Source organism: Centruroides vittatus, unplaced genomic scaffold (assembly GCF_030686945.1).
Source record: "Centruroides vittatus isolate TY-2023 unplaced genomic scaffold, ASM3068694v2 scaffold_1014, whole genome shotgun sequence".
NCBI classification, from domain to species: domain Eukaryota; kingdom Metazoa; phylum Arthropoda; class Arachnida; order Scorpiones; family Buthidae; genus Centruroides; species Centruroides vittatus.
Genome location: NW_027122665.1, coordinates 54,998 through 76,193, shown reverse-complemented (window position 1 = coordinate 76,193; position 21,196 = coordinate 54,998). Strand labels below are relative to the sequence as shown.

General features: G+C 30.9%; 1 protein-coding gene across 1 annotated transcript in view; it reads left to right on the top strand.

The window, feature by feature from the left end:
* Positions 1 to 100: 100 nt before the first annotated feature.
* CSN6 (COP9 signalosome subunit 6) overlaps positions 101 to 21,196 on the top strand; it is a 37,404-nt gene continuing 16,308 nt past the window's right edge. Inside the window, exons 1-6 of the mRNA XM_067283648.1 lie at positions 101 to 308; positions 9,131 to 9,262; positions 12,573 to 12,661; positions 12,721 to 12,783; positions 18,713 to 18,760; positions 18,879 to 18,993. Coding sequence (XP_067139749.1) covers positions 158 to 308; positions 9,131 to 9,262; positions 12,573 to 12,661; positions 12,721 to 12,783; positions 18,713 to 18,760; positions 18,879 to 18,993 — 598 coding nt within the window. The 5' untranslated portion in view covers positions 101 to 157. The remainder of the gene's footprint in view (positions 309 to 9,130; positions 9,263 to 12,572; positions 12,662 to 12,720; positions 12,784 to 18,712; positions 18,761 to 18,878; positions 18,994 to 21,196) is intronic.

Here is a 21,196-nt window from a genome sequence, read left to right as displayed (position 1 = left end):
CTATTTTACTTCGAAAACATTTTCCGTTTGGCCAATATACAGTTTCTCAATTACTCTGTTAAGTGGCGCTCGAGTCTTTTGTTGGAAAACAAATTTTTAGTCGGCTGGTCGTTATTGATTGTTAGAACGGAAAGTTTTGTGGGAAATCTTTTAAGAAATGGCGATGGAAGTAGAAGGTCCGACAAAAAACGTTATGGCAGCTTCTGGAGCGTCCGGAAGCGTATCCGTATCGCTTCATCCGCTTGTTATTATGAATATCTCCGAGCACTGGACTAGAATTAAAGCTCAAGCTGGATCTCAGCAACAAGGTATGCCAATTTAGCTCTTTATTGATGATTAAAACTGTATTAGGTTGTATTACTGAATAAGATAGGTACATAAACTATTTATGATATCATACGTAACTTACGCGGGAAACCATCACATTTTTTACATTCCTAACGCTTCCCCTACGTCACAAGCCACTTCCGGTCTACGAAGGGGGGGACCTGGGTTAAAAGATAACGTGGATACGAGACTACCCTCTGAGCTTTCTTGCTGAGATTACGGTGGGATGTTAACTCTGAACGAGGGGTTTCCCACCTCCCAGAATCGAGCAAAAAAGTCAAAAGGAACCCTTTACAAGATATTCACCTCCAAAGATCAGATATTCCTATTCGCCATGCTCTGCATTGGTCAAGGTGAACAATTGCCTTGATTGACACTCCGCAAGTGTTCGTGTGCTTCGGTGCTCAGCTATTGCTCTCACTTCAGCACGCATGTATATAGCATCAGGTACTCTGTAAACAGTTGAGTGTACTACTAAAAACTGGCATGGTTGTGTGGGCTGTGCTTAAACTATGAAAAAATAGAAATAGATAAGTAAAATTTACAACAATGATAAATTGGATGTTTTGGATCTGCAATTTCGAGGATTGCTTTCTATTACACTTCTCACAAATATGTCTGGAGGGCAAAAGACCCATTTTCACGGTGAATTTCACTTCTGAAGAAATTCTCTTCAAGTCGAATCTTTTATATTTACCATGCAACATTATAATAAGGTTTACAGTTTGCAAGTACACCAACAGATATCCATAATTGTAATTTATTTTGAAAAAAATCACATACAGAAACTTAAATCTCACGTACAAAATCTGTGGAAACATAAATTACAAATGCAATCAAATTATACCAGCACGCAACAAACACCATATAATTGAGCACATCTATATGCAAATTTAAAACAACTTGTATAACTATCACAAACAAGATCAGAGTGTAAGTATGAGGTAGACTAGGTTTTAGGATTGTAAAAACTTGACTGTCTGTGGATCACCAGTGATCCACAAGCATGTGACAGTTAGTCTGCGGACTGAGCTAGGGTCTGTTTGGAAATTCTTAATTGTCTAATTGTCAAAACTATATGTAATTCAAAAATGTTGGGTACAGTCATGTGTGTGTTAGTCTCAGCCATAACTGATGCATTTGTGAATGGTTTAACAAGCTTTTACCAGAATGTGTGGCAGTCTAACAAGATGGCAGAAGCAAATGGGGCTGTATTGATGTTTGCAGACTTATTTTGTGTTAATACAGATCAGGGTTAAAATGCACCTAGGTAGTCCAAGGTAGCGGCTCGTCGGTTAATGTTACCTGTAGTAGTAGCGAAGTCGGCGACGGGGAAATTCTTTTTCCCTGCATTCTACACGGCAACGGGGAAATTTTTTCTACCCTATGTTCGACCTGGGCGCTTGTTCCCTGTAACCTCGAAACAGAGTCGCAAGATTATCGGAGGCGATTCGAACTCCTCCTATGATAATCTCGAACGAGGATTTCGTTATCAAGTGTTGAAATTCGTAGAGGGTGCTTTGACGTGATTGATCGGCAATTATGCAAATTTTGTTTTTTCCCAAAAGTGGAGTATGCATGTTGTATTGTGCGAAAAGATATTATTTCGACGTTTGGATACTTTTGGAATTTTTTTTCTATTATAAGGTAATTAATAATAATAATAATAATAATAATAATAATTTTCCTTGTGAATTTAAGCGATTGGAATTTATTTATTGGGAAAAAATTGGCTGAGCGATTTTTGCAATTTTTGGATAGATATGTTTCACAAGTTAGTTGTGTCGAATTGCGATTTAGAATTGGATGAATTTCGGAAAAAGTGTACTGGGCGATGTTTTTATCAGTTAATCGAAGCAGAGTCTTCCGAACTAGGATTAGACGAAAGAATTGATGGCGGACCGAGATTTGCCGTAAAACTGGGTTTCCAACACATCAAGGGAGTTTGCCAGAAATGTGGCCAAACATGAAAATTGAGTTATTGCGGCGACCCAAAATCGTGCATGATGCGTTGCCAAAAATGCTGGCGGAATAGTTCGGCTTTTGAAGGAACGTTCAAAGGGAAATGTGGCAATATGTCATGAATGAATCTTTTGACATTCGTATGGCACTATATTGGTTTAGAGTGCACGACGAGTAATTCGGCAATTTCCTCGGGTATTTCTAAAGAGATATGCATAGACTGGTCGAATACATCCCGGTTACGGAATAATACCTAGTTGGAAAGAACCGGAGACTATTTTCTGGTTGCTCCCGCACCTAATGTCAGCAAGAAAGAAAACAAAAAAAAAAGCAAAGGAAAACACAAGACAAAGGTGGGGAAAAAAGAGAGAAAGGTGTTAAAACGAAAGGGAAAAGAAGAGCAGCCTGCCTCGTCACGTACCGAAGAGTCAAGGTCAGTTGACGAGAAATGTGGAAAGGGGGGAAAAGCTCAGTAACAAAGTAAGTTATCTTATTTTTTGTTATTTGTACTTTTTAGTATTCTTATTATAGAACACAGGGTAGAAATAATCTTCCCGTGGCCGTCTATAATGTAGGGTAGAAAAAAAAATTCCCCGTCGCCGTCTAGAATATAGGGTAGAAAAAATTTCCCCGTCGCCATCCGCCATCTTGGACTACCTAGGTGCATTTTAACCTAGATCAGTAGTATAAGTGGTATTATTATAATTGTGGAGGCAACCGTATTGCTTTGTTGGATCTCTCCAAATTCGCAGTCTGACGAGTGTGGTGTTTGTGGGTCTCTGCACTGATGAACATCAGAACACAATTTAGTACATCCTGGTTCACTGATATGCTATTTGATGCACATTGAAATGTGCCCATTACTAAAGTTTCTGATGATTTACTGGAACATTTTTTCCTATTATAAGTACAGTGGGTGATCGGTTAATGAACATAACCTGCTCCAAGACTTTGTTCGTTAACCGATTATCGATTTACCATAGGTTTTTATGGGAATTCGTTGATTAATTCATTCTGGAGACTTCAAAAAATAAAAAATATATACTTTCTTACTACATTTATTTATATATAATAATAAAAATACATACCGTATTAGCCCAAATATAACGCGATATTTTTCGCACCATTTATTTTCAGTTAAAAAATCGACTCGTGCTAAATTCGGGGTTTAAGTAATGGAATGTAATATAAACAAGGACATTTTCCTACAGAGATTGAAACGCGACTGAACGTCAGACCTAGCTCGACCGACCACTTCAAAACAACCATGTGATCTAGTTAGTAGGCCTGTGCTTTTGTTTGCATAGCGCTACTATAGTAAGACTATGTCTCCGCTTGTTCGAAGTTCATTAGTCACGTGATTTTTCGACCGCCTTTTAGTCACGTGGGCTCTCACAGATGCCATTTTTTATCTTAAAATTGTGAAATTTTTGGCTTTGCTTGAAAAATTATTATTACATCTTTCTTTTCTTTATTTTCTCTACTTTTAAACAATGTAAAATATTTCTATATTGACAAAAATGCTTTATTTGTGTCGAATTTAATGTAATTTGATACGTAAAACGTAAATACGTAAATGCTGCATTTCCAATGATTTAAATGGGACAGAAGATGACATTTTGTGGGAGACTGAAAGCGTGAATGAAAATACTGATGATACCGATGTGACATCAATGAGTTCTCATTCTGAAAACAGTTCAGATTCTGAATAAACATTTCCATTTTTTGTTGTTACTTACGTAATATTAATTTTGTTTTACATTACTTAATTTTATTGACATGAATGTAACCTGTGTTATTAGCTATAAATACCTAAATAAATGCTTATCTGATTGAATTTTACTTTCTTTGAATTCTTTTATGAGTATTATTATTTTTTTCTAAATATCTTTATGAAAATTTTGGAGTCGCATTAAATTTGGGGTTGCGTTATATTCAGGCTAATACGGTAATATATATATGTAGTCTTGCATTTTTATTAGTCATGTTTTTTCTGTTTGTGGGGGTTAAAGAATCTGTTTAATGTCAATTGCTTTTCTCTCTTCAGGATTTTCCAGAAGTAATTAATAGCAGTGTAATTGTAGAGATCACTAAGCCTATTAACCTCAACCTGGTTTGGATGCCATTCTAAGACGGTTGTTCTGACATCCTCCCACTTTTTCAAAAGATTTTTAATAGCAGATATTGGCATTAATCATATTTTTCAGAGAAAAACATATCTTGCCGAGTTTCTTGGTGTTCTTCATTCAAGAGTTCTTGGCGTTTGTCTATCGTCGAATCAGTTTTAGGTTCCATTATGAGCTCTTCATTATGAGCTCTTCAATGTTCTTTATTTCTCAGATGTGATTTTTGTTACTCCTTAAGCTGCTTGAATCTTCTTCATTGTACTGTATCTTTCTTAGATAAGATTGAACTGCAGCCTACTGTAGACTTGTTCAAGCCATACTGCCCAGCAACATCAGACATCTTCTGCCCACTCTCTACCTTTGCTATTATACTCTCACCTTTCAAAAATAAAAACCAACACAAAACGTAATGAGTGCCTGCCCGACAGTCTTGCAAATACTATAAAAGAATTGTTTCTGTCAGAAAAATAAAAGGCTAGAATTACAAGGGAGAGTTTCAAAGTTCAGAGGAAAACTATCCGATCAGTATATACTGGATTGACCGTTGATGTCGACGATTTCTGCACTCCAAAAAGTTTTGAATTGTTGCCCGAAGACAAGGAAAGACCAATCGGTATTCATTATTTTGCCTCGCTTCTTCTTGTGTTTGTTGTCCGAACATAAAAATCTTTCGCAAAAGTGTTCGTTAACCAATTTGTTTGTTAACCACTGTATTCCCTATTTAGGATTAGTGCATTCAACTGTTTTATGTTTCATTTTATATTATATTTGAATGATATACCTGATTTATTTTGAACTGCTTGATGTTTATTGCTGAACATTTTATCAAATCATTCTTATTACAATTGCTTTTACATTATTTGATATGGTTTACTACTTTTCTTATAAGTGTTGTTACAATTCACCTTTAGTTTTGAATATTGCAGTTATTTTTAGTATTTTGTATTATTCATTTACTTTTATATTATTCGACATTTCTCATTTTTAATCTTATTTTTTAATACTAAAGTTACCTTTATACCACAGTTATGTTTGTTTCTATTATAGCTCTGATAAATATAAGAATTTAAATATTATTCAAAAATTACCCACGGATTCCTGGTTAAAAATGCAAACTTTAACAGGAGGAGGGGGCAAGTACTTCTGCTGACACATCTACAATTAGAGAAGAAATGTAATTACAAGCTGGTTTCTTCGGAATATAATATTAAAGAACTAGTAATTTTAGACGTAAAATGGAAATACAATGAAAGTTATATAAATTTTGGATTTATGCATCTTGGCAATATAGATGCACCAAATGCAATGTGTATTTTATGTAATAAAATACTAGCAAATAGTTCCTTTACTCCAGATAAACTGTAGACACTTTGAAATGTAGCATGCTAATTTTAAAGGAAAAGATACATTTTTTAAAGAGATGACATAACTTGCTTGAGAAATCTAAACTTAAAATGATTACAATTGCTCAAACTGAAAATGAAAATGCAACCAAGGCAGGTTTTTGCATGAGTTACTTCACTACACTTAATGATAAAACACATACAATTGGGGAGAGATGCTTATTAAGCTTTGTTTGAAAAACATTGTATCATGTATGTTAAACAAGCAAGCTGCTAAAACAATAGAGCCAATTATTAAATAACACTTCCACATCAAATATCTTTCTGCTGACATAGAGCAAGAGCTAGTTTATCGGCTTAAGACTTTGCAGCAAATATGCATTGCAAACGGATGAATCTTCAGATGTTGCAGGGCTCGCTGTATTTCTAGTGTATTTTTGTTACATATTTGATAAAAGTATTGAAAAAGATTTACTTAAGTGTGAATATTTACAAGAAATAAACTACCAGAGAAGATATATTCAACTGTATTAATAATTACAAAACAGGAAATTGGTTGAGAGAAGTGTATTGATATTTGTACAGATGATGATCAAGCAATGGTAGGAAAGCTGAATGGAGCTGAATCACATATTCTGCAAGTACCTACAAGAGCTCATTGTGTTTTGTGTAGACAAGCACTAGTAATGAAAAAAAAAATTCCTGCATATTTAAAAACTTTTTTTGAATGAAGCCATAAAAATTATTGACTATGTAAAATCTCGACCACTTCAATCCAGATTACTTAAAATTTTGTGTGATGAAATGGTATTATGCACTTTTATTACATACTGAAGTAAAATGACCTTGAGGTCCGACCTCGGTTGTCGAAAGGATGATTAAGGCTCGAGCGGTCAATGATTAGTTACGGATTTGGGATCGTAAGATCCGGTTTACGTCAGGAACTGACACCAATCTATCAAACTTCTCGCGGATAGATACGCGTTTTTTCCGAAGCATAAGATGCCGATGATGAGGGTAATGGAGGAAGAAACGCACACTCTTCTAATATTAAACAAAAATACCCGTTTATTTTGTGATTAATAGGGAATACATCAATTAACGTATTTGGAAGTATTTATATCATCGAATCGAATTATTAAACCGCGTCTCGAGTGAACGGAGAGAGAGAGTTTACAAAACATCGCGAGCAGGATAAATACCTTAGTGATCCGGAGATTTGTGATCCTGAGATTTGCACAAAGTCCGAGGAACGAGAGTTCGCTTGAAAATAAGAGTCAATGGACTGTAGATAGATGAAATGGACGGCTTCAACAGCGGGAGATGATAATCCACGGCACACACACACTTGACAGTTGTCGAAACTCTGTCTATCTCTCTCTCTCTGCGTCATCTTCGTTCGTTTTTCCTTTTATTTCGGGATCTCGGGTTCGAGATTTTTGTGAAGTACGTCAAGGGTGGAAGTCCTTTTTGACCAATGGTGAATTACATGATATAATTATTTTTCAACAGTTAACTCATCTTCTACAAGGAAGTATTACCGTGGGAACTGATAGTTTATGATTAATTTTTACGAGAAAATTTGTCGGTGTTTTTCCGTTTTTTGTTTCTGTGTTTGATTTAACCCTAACTGTCGAAAATCGGTTGGCAAATAAAATAAAAATTTTAATCGAATCTCGTTATTCTTATATTCGAACCTTCACAACTTCAATCCAGATTACTTAAAATTTTGTGTGATGAAATGGTATTATGCACTTTTATTACATACTGAAGTAAAATGGCTATTCAGAGGAAAATCACTATTTAGGCTTTTTGAACTTGATAGTGAGTTATTGGTCTTCTTGACTTCAAAACTAGCTATTCTTCTGCTTCCTTTTACAATGACATACAGTATTTATGCAAAGCAAGATTTTCAAATTATTAACCAAATCAAAGTATAGGAACAGACTCAACACTACACCAGATATGAGAATTTGGCTTCTAATATTGTGTTTGATATCAACAGAATTTATAACTCAAAGACACCAAAATATGGCTACTCCAAAATTCAAAGTGATAATACTGTTCAAACTGCATCGTGTGTATGTTAACTCATTCATTTAGATCGAAGTGCCTACATACAGTAAGAGAACAATAGACCGAGCACAACGCTAATCCAGTTAACATGGCTTTGCTTTTACAGTAATACATTTACCCCCATATTTGCCAACATGAGTTAAAGTTAAAGTTAAAAGTTAACCAATAAGCATTCATGTACTAAAAGTAAAGCAAACAGTGATTGGTTAACTCGAGATTTAACCCTAATTCTAATTCTAACTATTTCATGTTTGTGAATATGGGGGTCAGAGTGTCAACTTACCTGTGAAATAACATTTTTCCCTCTTATCTCATAAAATATGGCTGGGTTTTGGGATTGTGAGATTGGGCTAGAGTAACAGATTGAGATATTTGCAGGCTCTAGGGTTCTGCATTTGGGTGATTTACTACTTTTTGGACCACTTTAAAAATAATTTGGGCTACATTTCAAAGAATTATGCTTTACTTTTTATAAAACCTATCTGACAACCTGTGAGGTTCTTGCTGGACACGTGCTGTTTACCTGCAATTTATTCATATTGTTGTTATTATTATTAATTAATGAAATAGCATTCTGTATATGTAGTCGTATTCCATTTCCTTAATAAATTATGTCAGTTACTTGCCATTTGGCACATTGTACAGAAATATGTATATCGGATAATTCGAAGTCTCAATTATTTCATCCCTTGAATTTCAAACTAATGAAGATTTCCTGTATTTATAAATACATATTCTACAAAGTAGCCAAGATGTTGTTAAAATTTCAGGATTTGTGAAGTATTTCATTGTACGAAAAGTTTGGGAAAAGCTTAGTCAATGCACCTGTCAGTGAGTTAAATTTAAATAGTGCTAATGGTTTTGACTCAGTTAACTGACAATGTGCAGACCCGATGATAACTGGATGTTAGTATTATTTAAACTTCATTCACTGTTAAAAGTGCATTGATTAATTCAGCCAATTGACTACAGTGATTACCTGACAAAATGATGTAATCTTGTTATTAAAATGCTATCCATATTATGATTAAATAAAACTTAATAGGAAAGTGGATTCTAAACTACCCTGACTATAATTTAATAATATATTATTGTTGTATTTAATTGTCAAAATCATGCCATTTGAAAGATTTTTTTTTTATACAGTATTAATGAGTTAAACCTGAATGTGTTAACAAATAATTTTATTGTTATTTGGCCAATTTCTTATTAAAAATATAATATAAAATGTAAGAGGTTTTTTTATATTTAAATTGAAATAATTTGAATTTATCAATATGATTTTTGAAATTTCAGTTATCGGCGCCTTAATCGGTAAACAAAAAGGACGAAACCTCGAAATAATGAACTCATTTGAATTAGTATTTGATAGAATAGAGGACGATATTGTTATCGATAAAGATTATTATAATTTAAAAGAGCAACAATGTAAGTAATTTTATTTTTAATATTAAAATTAGAAAATATAAATGTTATGTAGAATATTCAAAAACATTATCAGATTATAAAATTTATAATTTATTGATAAGAAAATATTGCTGTGTGTTTTCTTTATCCTGTGGTGACTAAAATGGCCGAAAAATAGACACTATATACAGATTTTAAAAGTGTAAATACTATGACAGAAGAGTATACAATGTTTAACATTTAGATACATTGTTGTCATAAATTGAGAAAAGCTTTTTCAGATTGTCAAAATTAATTTTGTAAAAAGTTTTATTACTGTATTTTAATTTGTAAATAACTTATGTTCAACTTAAAATGCCAGACCTGATTTTCATTACAAATCAGCAGTTATGTGTATTGTTTAATGATGGCAGATTTGAAAAGTATTCATGAAATTTTTCATTTTTATTCCAGCAAAACTAAATAGGAAATATATATATTTGTGTATATGCTGTAGAATAAATGTTATGGTTATTAGTGATTGATTCAAAAGATTACGAATTCTGTACTCATATAAATAATTGTACTTGATATTATTAATTTAGCATTGTTTAATATTTTATAAATTACATAAGATTTAATATTATTAATCTGTTTTACTAGAAAACAAAATGAATACCACAATTTAATACAAATATTCATTTAAAACAAAATAAGTTTCTAATTCTAAAAATATATGTGAAATGGAATTTAATCAATCATTAAATACTAGAAACATTTATTTAAGAGTTTTATGTATTAAAATACTCATAGTGTATTATTTACAAATTCAACATAGTAAATACTCTGTTCAATTCAAACAAACTTAGTATAATGATCTTTTACATTCAAACTAATGTAGTATAGCTTTTTTTTAAATCCAAACTAACATAGTATAATGTTCTGTTCAATTCAAACTAACACTTAGTATAATGATCTTTACAATTCAAACTAACTTAGTATAAGCTTTTTTTAAAATCCAAACAACATAGTATAATGTTCTGTTCAATTCAAACAAACTTAGTATAATGATCTTTTACATTCAAACTAATGTAGTATAGTTTTTTTTAAAATCCAAACTAACTTAGTATAATGTTCTGTTCAATTCAAACTAAACTTAGTATAATGATCTTTTACATTCAAACTAATGTAAGTATAGATGTTCTGTTCAATTCAAACTAACATAGTATAATGTTCTGTTCAATTCAAACAAACTTAGTATAATGATCTTTTACATTCAAACTAATGTAGTATAGTTTTTTTTAAAATCCAAACTAACTGTAGTATAGTATGTTCTGTTCAATTCAAACTAACATAGTATAATGTTCTGTTCAATTCAAACTAACATAGTATAATGTTTGTTTAAAATCCAAACTAACTTAGTATAATGTTCTGTTCAATTCAAACTAACATAGTATAATGTTCTGTTCAATTCAAACAAACTTAGTATAATGATCTTTTACATTCAAACTAATGTAGTATAGTTTTTTTTAAAATCCAAACTAACTTAGTATAATGTTCTGTTCAATTCAAACTAACATAGTATAATGTGCTGTTCAATTCAAACTAACATAGTATAATGTTCTGTTCAATTCAAACTAACATAGTATAATGTTCTGTTCAATTCAAACTAACATAGTATAATGTGCTGTTAAATTCAAACTAACTTAGTATAATATTCTGTTCAATTCCATTTAAGAAAGTTTATTGATCATAAAAGCCTTACATAATTCAAAAATCAAATCTTTGAAAATTAATCATATTTAATTTCTTTTTTGCCTGAAGATGGTGGCTGTAAGCTATCAAAAGTACTAGCGAGTTAATTAAAAATCATGTTAGTAACACTGCAACACTGAGGTGTCAATTACTTTATGAAAATTTATTATGCTTGTAATTTAATTTATCTTAAATTGGCACTAAATCAAGTAAGGCACTAAACTGTAGCATCTCAAACAACAAGAATTTTGACACTACTTTATGAAAGGTACGAGTAATATATTAAAAATATATTTAAGTGCTGCAAATGAAGTATTTTAAATAATAAATATTTTTTTAAAAAAATCGTGTGTCCAAAAAGTTTATGGAATTTTGTCATAACTTAGCAAATAAACTTTTAAAAATAAATATAAAACTATTTTCAACATTTAAAATCATTCTAGAATCGTCTATTAGAACATTTATCTCATCTAAAATCAGTATTTTATAAATAAGTTTATTTGATTACAAATATGTCTGACTGATACAAATATGTCAACTGAAATAGTTCAATGAGGAAGTTATAAAACTTTGAAAAATGAAGTTTGAAGGAAATAAGGTGTATGATATTGCTAAAGCATTGAAAACATCTTCTTTGTGAACACATCAGATACCTCAGAAAGGTGAAAATTGGAATGATAACTTAGATGTGGTAGACTAAAGGTGATGACATCTAGAGATTATTGATGTATTTTGCAAACAGTTATGAATAATGGCTATTCTATAAGAAAAGCAACTAATGCTTTTTAAGACAAGGTGTCTAAAGCACATAATAACAAGTTGAAGGCAACTGAACATCTAGGTTATACTAAAATGACTAAACAAACACCTCTAAAGCCAGAATGCATTATTGCAGAAAGGAATTGGGCAAGAGAACACGTAGATGGAAGAACAGAAAGAAGTCTTGTTTAATGATGAAAAGAAATGGAACTTATGCAGGCTCGATGGTTGGGCTAGTTATTGGCATGACTCGAGAAAAGAACCTAAGAATTTTACAGTAGGCAGAAAAGAGGTGAAAGTGTCACGGTTTGGGCATCTTTCGGATATCGTGTTAAATCTCCAATAGTATTCACTGGTGGTGAACAGAAGTCAGAAGACTATCAAAAAATGCTGTGGCGAATATTGTTTAAGCAGGTATATGCAAATGGAAAACAATATTACTGTGTAGGAGACTTGAAATTGCAAACTGTGAAATATCAGAATAGTGTATATGAAAAAACTCTCCAAAAACTAATTACTTCAATGGAACATTGTGTATTTGATGTTATCAGACTGAATGGGAAGTCAACTGATCAATGAAGTTAGAATAACTATTAAACTATCATACTAGTAATTTATTTGTTAAAAATTCTATAAACTTTATGGACACCATTTTTTAACATTCTTGACAATTCATTGATAAATTTAATGTTTGGATGTGTAAACGTAGTTTTAGTTATTAAAAATTATATTCATAATGTATCTATGATGTCACAATAAAGCATTGTATTGGCTGTTTAGAATGTTTAAAAAAATATTTCATGGGCACACCTTAATTTGTATTAAATTTGCATTTCAGTTAAACAAGTATTTAGTGACTTAGACTTTTTGGGATGGTATACGACTGGAGATGCACCCAACGAATCAGATATTAAAGTTCATAAACAGGTAAGTTTTAAAAAAATTATTTAATAAACACAAGAGATTGAATGAGTTAATTATTTCAGGTTTGTGTAATAAATGAAAGTCCCGTATTTTTAAAATTAAATCCACAAGGACGACATACTGAGGTAAGAATGTGTTCCTTAATGTTGACCTATAAAATAATAATAATAATACAGTACTCAACATAAATATAGCACTTTTGAAAAATGCAAATTACAAGCAGACTAGGCATATTAAATCACTGATAATTAATTGTCAACAAAAAAGTATTAAATTGTTTGCTCATTTTAATCATAATTGATTTATATTTTTACATAAACACAGACACTGTAAGTCTGTTTTCAACATTAGAAACAAAGGACATAAAAGTCACGAAACATTAGTATTAGTAATTGATTAGGTGCTCATTTTTATTTGTTATTCTGTTGACTAACTTAAATAAATAAGATTTTTTAAAGATCTTTACATCTACTGCTTCCCAGGCTTGCAGAAATGCTGTTTTTAGGTATTCAACTGATGCAGGCCTCGGAGTCGCTCACTTTTCTCACTTGTACTCACTTTTCTGAAGTATCCTCACTTTTCTCACTTTTCAGGTCATTTTCTCACTTTTCTCACTTTTTTGGTCATTTTCACGTGCTTAATTAAGATGTGGGGCAAACCAAAAATAATTTTAAAGCCAAACGAATTGCCGAATTATCGGACTATCAGAATAGAATTTTTTAGAAGAAAATACGCGGCCCTGAGCAGACTCAAAATTGCAACTGCCCGCTCAGTGTCGTTAGGTTATAGAAAACAAAAATTTATTTAACGTATTTAAAAAAATCTTTTATGCACTTAAAAAATCCCTCTCATTACAAATTCAGAAGCCAGTGTTGAGTAAAGTTATGTACTCATGCCATATTTTCATTATTCGCCAAAATCTACCTTATCCGAATTGCATTTCCTTCTACAGAGTTTAAAAATAAGTATTCTAAGCATCCCTGCAGTTTTGGCTGTTTTCTAAGAAAATCACTAAAGTCCTTTTGCAGGGGAAAGCACATTACGCAGAGGGATTAATCTCTCAAGCTGACAACACTGCTGCCGCTTTTAAATTCAAAATATATAATTATTAAAATTAACACGAGATAGTAGCGTAACCTCCTACCACTAAAAAAGATTTCGTTTCTGACCATTTAGTTATCCTGGTTATAGCCCAATAATTTGGCAGATTATTTGGTTTTAATTAACAATCGGGTTATGGAGTTGTCGTTTACAAAAATATTTTTTTACTTGATTTATCTTTAAATAATTTCATAAACTTGAGTTTAATAAAATTACTTTAATGATTTCATAGCATATTGTTAACGTTAAATCACATCTACATCTTCCCATAAATGTATGTTTAAATTGACTACAAGTATAATTATTCCATATAGTAAGTGTTATTTTCATAAAATGTGTGATTACTTTGCTTGTGAAATATCCATTTTTTAATCTTCTCTTATGCCGATTATAATTGTGCATTAATTGAGAGACTAAAAAAGTAAACGAAAATGTAAATTCATATTTACATATAAAATTTACCAAATAAATTAAAATATTCGAAGTGTTGTAAAAAGTACAACACGTAATTGCTTGTGAGAAAGATTTTCACAGGCTTCCCAAAGGTTAACAACTTTGCAACGATGTTGGTTTTTATTCATCTGCAGGAAAAAGTTTTTTGTTATTTATGAAATCATTAATAAAATATTATTTTACTTATATTATTTGGAGTATATTTATTTCAGATTTATTATTTTATTTGGAAATCAATATTTACACATCTCGAAGCATTAAAAAATAAACAGTTTCTGATAATGATAAATATCCGAGAATAGCCAAATTAGTGAAATCAGCATCGAAAATCCCGTTCCCATGAATGAGAGGATCAATTTTATGCCGGGCACTTTCTCCTGATAGAGCATCAGTGTTGGAAAGAATGCTTAATTCACTTTTGATTGTTAAGGAGGGACTAAACATGTATGACCAAAGCCCACACCTTGTACCTATTGCAAAGGACGACTGAAATTAGCTTCCTCGGTGCATAGAAATTATCAAGAACGATTGGAAAATGAAAAGAAGTTAAAAGAATAAGAGAAACGGAAAAAAGAGCACAGAAATGTTTTGAAGAACAACAAAAGAAAGCTGTTCGTAACATGAAGATTATGGAACGGCAACTGAGTTTAAACCAGAAAAATGTAGAAGAAAATGAAATACATGCGACAGTCTAAGTTTTGTTAGAAGCAGCAAACAAAAAAACTGGAGAAGGCTATTAACAGCAAGAACATGAATGAAGTACAAGCAGCACGTGTGATGCTTATTAGTGTTAAGTGTTCAAAAGCAAGAGGAAGCGAAATAGAAGGAAGTTGATAACATGCAGAATAATCTTAATAAAAGAACATCATCTTTCATGACTGATTATTTACAGAAGCCAAAGACATTTCAAGTATTCATGGTTTACTGGAAATACAGAAGCCACTGGTTATCGGGAAACAGAAAAAAAAACGCGATATAACCGAGTAATAAAAATTCTGGGCTTTTACTAAACAGATTATACATGCTATGGAATCTCTGTTCTTTCATCAGCAAGTGTTTCTGATATAAAATAAGCTTAGTTTTTCAATCCTGAATTTTATTCGTAGGTTATATCGAATTAAGTTGACGTTTACGTAAACATCGAAACCATGAATGCCCATTTAGCATTGTTTCTTTAACAATGACATTGAAAGACAAATACTGTCGATATAAAAACAAAACATCAATTGCGATTTTATTATACAGTACTATATAAATCGCTTATTAGAAATTCGTGTAGTTTATATTTTTCAATAAAAATTATAAATGCTGTAATTGAAAATTTAAAAAAAATGAATATTGAATATATAATAGAACATCAAAACTTATAAAATTACAGAGTAAAAATTCTCTAAAAAGCAAAATGAAGTTACTACTGTATAAAAATTTTAGAAGTTTTCGTTCAGAATTAGAGAGATCTTTTCCTTACACGTTATGCGGTGAATTCGAAATTTCACACCTTTATGTGAATTGACGCGAATAGCGTCAATTCACATAAATGTATGAAATTTCGAATTCACAGAAACTTGTAAATGAGGAGACTGTACTTAAAACTAATAAATAAACAACTTTTATATCAAAAGGAAACAAATGACAATCGATCTATCCACCTGTTCTGCATATTTAGCTCTTTCTCGTATTTTGTTGCAAATAGAAATTCAGTGGTAATTGGTAATTTAAAATTAATTGACTCAAATGCTTTTAAAATTTAGGGGACCAAAAAAACGCGATATAACGAGTGGCTACTCTATTACAGTATATACAGAAATTTTTAAAATGTGTTTAACCATAACAGAATAAAAAGAAAATAACAATTTTTACGCTATTTTGCTGAGTTTTCCTTCTGTGTTTTCACTTTGTTTTGTCACTATTGCACTCACTTTTTATTCACTTTTTCTGTATTTCAACTCACTTTTCTCACTTTTTCAAAGGGGAAATAGCACTCCTAGGCCTGACTGATGTAAAATAATGATTATCTGTGTATGTTTCTCTCACAAGTATTCCCAGAGATTTTTCCATCAGATTGAAGTCTAGAGAGTATGCTGCCCAATCCAGAATCTCAATATTATTATTCTGAAACCACTTTCATGTAATGCAACTAAAATGGATGCTTGTATTATCTTGCTGAAATGTAATGGGTTTATGCTGGTGTTAAGAATGGCAGATGACTGGCAAGCATCAATTGATAGTTGAGCTATTCATTCTTGATGAAACAAAAGCTAAAGATAATTTTCATGCAGAACTAAATGTTATCAAACCATCAAATTACCTCAATTCCCAACTTTGCTATCTGGATGGATTGAATGGATATTGGCTTGATTTAAGAAAATAACCTCAGCATTTTTCTAATTGTAACTTTATGAAGTTGGTGTTATAACTGTATAAGAAATCAATTGAAACAGTAGTGCAAACCTAACCAAAATGTTTTTCATGCAGTACAGCCATGATGTTAAATCAGGAAAACCATATCAAAATAAATACTGCATAAAAAAATTTATCATTTGTAATTGTTATATATTAAGAAAACAGATCTGACAACAATTACTGTTTAACAAATTATTAAACAAATAATCTGTCTTATGATTAAAGCACAAAAGATGGTTATTCTTTATGTCAACAAAAAATAACACTTTTTACCATAAATAGCATTTTGAATATTTCAACAAGAGGCAGCAAAACAAACAGTACACAAACTCTGACACTGTAGATCAAGTCTAAAATAAACATTAATAATGATTTATTAATATCTAATATACAATATATTGTTTTTAATAATGATTTTTAAAATGCTGTTATCAATGTAAAACTATTAGAATATCTGGGAATACAAGGTCTTTCAAAATGAATACTAACATTTAAAATTACTCTATGTATGTTAATTATTATCTGAAAGGTATACAACATGTATCAATTGATAGAGTAACTGTTCGAGTTTCGTCTCCCATCTATATTCAAACTTCTAGTGGTGTGCTATCAGTAGGAAGCATCATAAATGAAAATGGTGACTCTGAATAGAGAAAACAATTTGTTTTCTGAAGGCAAAAACCTATGTCAGAAAGTCTGACTCACTCATCATTGTGTAACACGAGTAATCTGCAGGAGCCATAATTCTATGGTTGCCATGGAAAGAGTGATGACTGATATGCCTTAGTAAACATAGGAGGAATTTGAGTATGGTCATGTGTGTGCCGTGGGACATAAGGTGTACACATTGATAGTTTTCCAATGTTTTAACATACATTATGATGTTTCGGATAATAATTAACATAATTACAATAATTTCAAATGGTAGCATTCTTTTTGGAAGACCTCTATGTTCTGATAAATGATATATTTAACACTTTTTTTTATAGCAAATTTAATGTTAATTGTTGTTTTATCTATATTCAAATTTTGACTTAATAGATAAATTATAGTTTTCATACGTGCCATTTTATGATGATTTTATTTCAAAATTACTTTGTCATAACTTTTGTTGTTGAGATGACAATTTTTTTTAACTGTATAAATTCCCAGAATTCAGGGAGAGATGCTCATATGCATTACTGAACAACGAATATAATCATGAATTTCATAAAAAAATAAATAAATCATTTCTACAAAGAAATGATTTATTTATTTATTTTTCCATGTATCAAAGAAAACTTTCATTTTTATGTCTTGCATTTTTAGAAGATAGATGTTAATATTTAACAAAAAAATATTAAATTTCACAAAGTTGATTTTAACAAGATATGAAGCGTTTCCATTTTAATACTTTTATTTCTTAAAATTTCATGAAAAATGATCTGAATTTCCTTAATTGTGAATGTATTAATTTAAAGGATGCAGTAAAGAAGTAAAATATAATAGGTTGCTCATTTACGGCTGTATTGACAATTAACAGTGTTAGGAGTTAATCAATTACTATTCGTTTTATTTTTAATAAGTGAATGCTTGTTAGCCCCATACATTTGTTATTTGCCTATTTGTCTCCTTTGATTCAGTACAATACACCAACAAGGAGCAGGAAATGGCAAGTATTGAATATTAGTCACGAGTAAGTCATCCACATTACTCAGTATAGGCCAAATGTTTGCTTAGCATTTGATGTGGAGCCACCTTAACTCTGCTTCTTGGTTTTGAGTGTGGCCATTAGAGATACTGAAGTTAAGAACATTTAATTCTAATTCCAATTTTTTTTATAATTCTTTAATATAAATAATAAATTTCTTACAAATTAAATAGTTAGATGGAGCATATTGATGTTTTTTCATTTCTATCATACAGACAATATAACATGCAAATAAACAAGAACAGTGATTATTATTTATTACACTTAAAGCTTTCATTGATGATATAAACTGTTTTATTTATTTTTTAATCAATTCATTATTAGAACTTTGTAAGATCATTTTTATGTTGTCAATAATAATATAAAAATATTTCTATATTAATTTTAAAATATATTTTTTTTTATAGTTACCTGTAAACATGTATGAATCGGTTATTGATTTAGTGAATGGAGAGGTACGTTTTAAATATTATATTCATTATAAAGCTAAGTATTAATAAAATAATGGATAAATTACATGAAATTTTAGTCATTTTTTTTACGATTTGAAGTTTTTAAAATTATACTTTACAGGCAACAATATTATTCGTCGAATTACCGTATACTTTAGCTACCGAAGAAGCCGAAAGAATTGGTCTTGACCATATTGCTCGAATGTCTGCCGGAGAGGCTGGAGAAAGTTCATTAGGTAGAATTAAATTAGAATTTGATTTATTCATATATTTAATGAATTAATTAATAAGTTGTATTAAAAATTAGAATAAATTAGTTAATTTTTTGTTAGTTAAATCTATTGTTTTATTCTAATTTATAATACGATTTTTTGCACGTAAATAAATATATGTAATTTATTAAGCATTTTAAGTAAATATTTAAGTATTAAATATTTTTCCATTTATCAGTTCAATTAATTTTTCTAAATAAATACTAATATTGTTTTTAATATTTAAAAGGAAAAATATTCTGTAAATTACAAGAGAATTTGTACAGTTTTCATGATTACAAAAATATTAAAATGTTGAAAACATTTTGTAAAATATTAAAACAAATTTAGCCATTTTTTAATATATTAATTATGCTACATTTAAATGTATTAAATTAGAGGGCAAAAATAGTGAATATGAAACATAGTTATGCACAAAAAATATGAATTATGAAAAATGAAAGGATACGCTATACTTCTGTATAATCTATCCTTTATATTCATATAACAATATGCACGCGTCTCATATTTGATGCCATTTCAAGCATCAATATTATTATATTTCATTTAATCTAATTTTTCTCTTTAAATAGCAGTTTATTTTTATTCCTAATAATATCTTGTGTTGATGTATTTTGATGTATTTGCTTACCTTACGTATATACCTTTATTTTTCTTCCAGTATCACTTGTGCATAACCAGGTAGAGTACAGAGGTTTACAATGAGGAACACAATAACTTACAAATGCATGAGCATAGATACAATATGAGAAATTAAATACATTTGAACCAAGAATGTGCAAGTTAACAAATGCAAACTGATAGCACATACATAACACACAAGTAAAAAAACAAGACACAAAACATAAATGTAAACATCACACTACTCTTTGGGGAAAGGTTGACAAATAATAAAGTAGTTGTGATGAGTTCACATGCAAATGTTAGTTTTATAAGCTCAATTAAATTTTGAAACATGTCTTTTTTTGAGATGGTTCAACGAACAGGATTGTGAAATTTAGATTAGTCAAATTGAGTAGATGCTAAGAGTCTGTTTAATATCTGACAGCATTGAACAGTCAAAGATGTGCCGGACACAGTCAGGACACTCCCAAACAGACATAATGCGGTATTCTTCTGTATAAAGAAATAAATTAAAGCATCCCTGTTTAGATATGAACTGCACGACTTTGTGTTGGCCAAAACCAGCACTTCTACATATACTCCTTGATATCTGGAATAAAATGCCTTGTGATCTTTCACAAGGAACTTGATTCTTTGTACAAATTTCAGATTCCCACCTTTGCTGCCACTTGTCCCAGATTTGTTTTTCATGGTAATTGATGGAAGGATATCATACACAAAAGACTAAAGGCAGCAACAACAGCCACCTTTTCAAAAGTGTCAGTCTTCTTTCCAAAGACACCCTGATGTCCTCTGATCCAATCAAGGAAGTAACAGTTCCTAGAAGAGATGATGGTATCCAGAGTCTTCCTGGCTAGAAGTATATCACCCTGACCAACCCCTGGCTGGAGGGGATGTTCTTCTGGCCAATCACTACCCACTCTCAAAAGTTACCTCTTTTTCCATCACTGAATCTCACCCCCCAGCAAAAAGGGCATAAAAGCAGAGAATGACACCTGTTCAGTTTTTAAAATTGAGTTTTAAAAACTGAACAGTGAGAAGACTGTGATAGACAAGGCTATGATAACGGAGCCAATATGGTAGGAAAGTATAATGGTGTGCAAGCAGTTCTTTTGCGAGAAAATAGCAATTTTACATTCTCTGGTTGTGGAAACCATACTTTAAATCTTGTCGGAGTGGATTCAGCAGAATCTTGCAAAGAAGCAATAACTTTTTTGGTACTGTCCCCAAATTTTAAAATTTTTTAGTGAAAGTCCCATCTTTTTGGATGGGAGGTTTTAAAAAAATGTTCAGCATGCAATTCCTTACATGATATTTCAAAAACAAGATGGACAGCAAGGCTAGAAGCTGTGAATCCAGTGGCTCGAAATTTGAAATCTTTGTGACTTCCTATTGATGCACATATGCAGATTCTTGCTTTTTAAAAAATACAATTTCAATGTGTTCTTATGTCTACAGTTTGGCTGGAAATACTAGTGTTATTACATCAAATGAATCTCATTATCGAATCTCGTAAAGCAACATTGGGTGTAAAAAAAGATAA